At 46.4% G+C, this 3,018-nt stretch overlaps 1 protein-coding gene across 1 annotated transcript in view; it reads left to right on the top strand.

Moving 5' to 3' along the window:
- The window catches only part of prdm9 (PR domain containing 9), a 25,914-nt gene that overhangs the window by 5,962 nt on the left and 16,934 nt on the right, over positions 1-3,018 (top strand). The window contains exon 3 of the mRNA XM_043683328.1: positions 1,239-1,355. Within this exon, the coding sequence (XP_043539263.1) occupies positions 1,239-1,355 (117 nt within the window). The remainder of the gene's footprint in view (positions 1-1,238; positions 1,356-3,018) is intronic.

The raw sequence follows: 3,018 nt of genomic DNA, 5'->3' as shown, positions 1-3,018 counted from the left end.
TGGTAAATTGGGAGAGATGGTATTGAATGTGTGTTGGGTGTTAGGGGTGTAGAGATAGAAACCAGTTATGGCGTGGGTGTGAAGCAGTACATATAAATAGGGTAAGTATGGGATGGGTGTTGGGGCTAAATAGAGAGAAGGGCCAGGTGGGGGAGGGGGTGCAAATGGAGAGGCTCACTGAAAGAGAAGGACTACATGTTTTATTGGCTGGGGAAGGGCTCTGAAGAGCGCAGAGAGCACGGAGTCAACTTTGCAGTAAAGAACAGCCTGATGCACACAGTAGAACCAGGCAGCAATGGCTCAGAGTGACTCATGACTCTTCGCCTCAACACCAGCGCAGGCCCAGTCACCCTTGTCAGTGTGTATGCCCTGACACTATATTCCACGCCAAACACAAAGGATGTGTTTTATGTCAAACTTACACCCCTCATTAGCAGCATCCCTAGGAAGAAGCAACTCGTTCTTCTGGGTGACTTCAGTGCCAGAGTGGGTGCAGACTGCGACTCATGGCTATTCTGTCTTGGGTATTTTGGTGTTGGCAAAATGAATGAGAATGGACAGCGACTACTTGAGCTGTGCACTTATCATGATTTGTGCAACAAGACGAAGCCTCAGCACAAGGTTGCCTGGAGACTCCCATGGCACCAACTCTATCTGATCCGAGTTAGGTGTGCCATCATCAGACGCTCTTATCATCGTGCGGATTGTGACACAAACCACTCCTTAGTGTGTTGCAAGATTAGGCTGCAACCTAAGAGATTCCATTGCGTTGGAGAGAGAACTCAGTGCCCAGCAACACTGAGACTCTGCCACAGAGAAGTTGGAAATCTTGCAGGATACCATGCACCACACATCCCTGGCTATCTTTGGGAAGAGGACCTGCAAGACACATGACTGGTTTGAGGCTACAGCAACCAAGATGACCGCCTTTGTTGAAATCAAGCGTGTCGCCCTTGCTGAGTACAAGTGGTCAGCTAGCGGGAAGAACCTGCAGATTCTCAGGGCTGCCAGGAACCAAGTTCAGCAGACAATCAGTGTTGGACTAACAGGTATTGGACACAGCTAAGTGAGAAAATTCAGACGGGGAACATTAGGGGAGTGTACAAAGGCATCAAGAAGGCACGAGGGCCAGCTCAGAGCAAGACAGCCCCCCTCAAATCCTCTACTGGGGAAGTAATCATTAACACAGGCCAGCAGATGGAGAGGTGGGTTGAACACTACTCTGATGTCTACTCCAGAGTATGCCGTATTCGCTTCACCACCTGATGCCATCATGTGCTTGCTGAGCATGTACGAATTAGGCGCAGAGCCATCAGTAGAAGAGCTCAGCAAGGCCATTGACAGCCTGGCCTCAGGCAAGGTTCCGGGTTACGACAGGATTCCTCCTGATCTGATCAAGTGCTGCAAGACTAGCTTCCTGCTCCCAATTAATCAGTACATTTTACTAAATAAGCTACATTGAGGCGCTGTTTGATTTCATATTTTAAAATCCTTTCGAACCAAATTAATCCTTCCCGACTAAGAGCTGAATTGAATGAAAAGGATGCTGGGGTAGACACTTGCTTTCTGCCTCTCACTGCTCTTTTAAGCAAGGTGCTGGAATATACATTTTTCTTTCCCTGGAAGGACAGATTCCAACCAATCCTGAAACATGGTCAACATGAACTGATTTCTAATTGATGAGTAGTACTAAACCACAGTGAGACACTGTCATTTATACTATGAGAATGGTGTTTGTAGAAAGCACAAAAAAACTTTAACCGGTTGACAATAGTTTGCAAGTATCTCTTTCCACACATAGCTGCTGATTGAACTGTGGATTGTTTGCAAAATTTACTGTTATTTCAGGATCATGTGCTGTCCATGTTTATCTTTGACATAATTCGGAGATGCTGGTGTTGGACTGGGGTGTACAAAGTTAAAAATCACACAACACCAGGTTATAGTCCAACAGGTTTAATTGGAAGCACACTAGCTTTCGGAGCGACGCTCCTTCATCAGGTGATTGTGGAGGGCTTGATCGTAACACAGAATTTATAGCAAAAATCTGCAGTGTGATGTAACTGAAATTATACATTGAAGAATTGATTGTTAAGCCTTTCATCTGTTAGACTACAGTGATAGTTTCACTTCTTTCATGTGTAAATCACAAAACCCTTTTTTTTAAAGTTGCATTCTCGGGTTAGCTGTTAACAATGGTGATAGCTAGACAATGTGTTGAAGGTTCGAACAAGATTTCTTCTCTATGCAGGATCTCCAATCGACATTGTACACCAGGTACATTGATGACATTTTCTTCCTCTGGACCCATGGCGAGGAGTCACTGATAAAACTACACAGTGACATCAACAATTTTCATCCCACCATCAAACTCACCATGGACTACTCTCGACTGTCTGTCTCATTCTTGGACACAGGCGTCTCCATCAAGCATGGACACCTCAGCAACACACTCTACTGCAAACCCACAGACAACCTCACAATGCTACACTTCTCCAGCTTCCACCCAAAACATATTAAAACAGCCATTCCCTATGGACAAGCCCTACGCATACACCGGATCTGCTCAGATGAGGAGGAACGTGACAGACACCTGGAAGTACTCAAGGATGCCCTCACAAGAACGGGGTAAGATGCTCAACTCATCGACTGCCAGTTCCGACGTGCCACAGCAAGGAACCGTAATGACCTCCTCAGGAGACAGACACGAGCTGCAACTGACAGGGTATCCTTCATTGTTGAACACTTCCCAGGGGCTGAAAAATTACGCCATGTTCTTCGTGACCCGCAACACATTATCAATGGATATGAGCACCTCACCAAGACCTTCCCCACACCTCCACTACTTGCCTTTAAACAACCGCCAAACCTCAAACAGATCATTGTTCGTAGCAAACTGCCCGGCTCTCAGGACAACTCCATACAACCCTCTCACCGTGGACGCTGCAAAACGTGTCAGATTGTGGACATAGATATCACTATTATGCGTGGGAACACCTCCCACCGTGTACATGGCAG

Source organism: Chiloscyllium plagiosum, chromosome 47 (assembly GCF_004010195.1).
Source record: "Chiloscyllium plagiosum isolate BGI_BamShark_2017 chromosome 47, ASM401019v2, whole genome shotgun sequence".
Lineage (NCBI taxonomy): Eukaryota > Metazoa > Chordata > Chondrichthyes > Orectolobiformes > Hemiscylliidae > Chiloscyllium > Chiloscyllium plagiosum.
The sequence above is the reverse complement of the archived record's forward strand: the minus strand, read 5'-3'. Positions and strand labels throughout refer to the sequence as shown.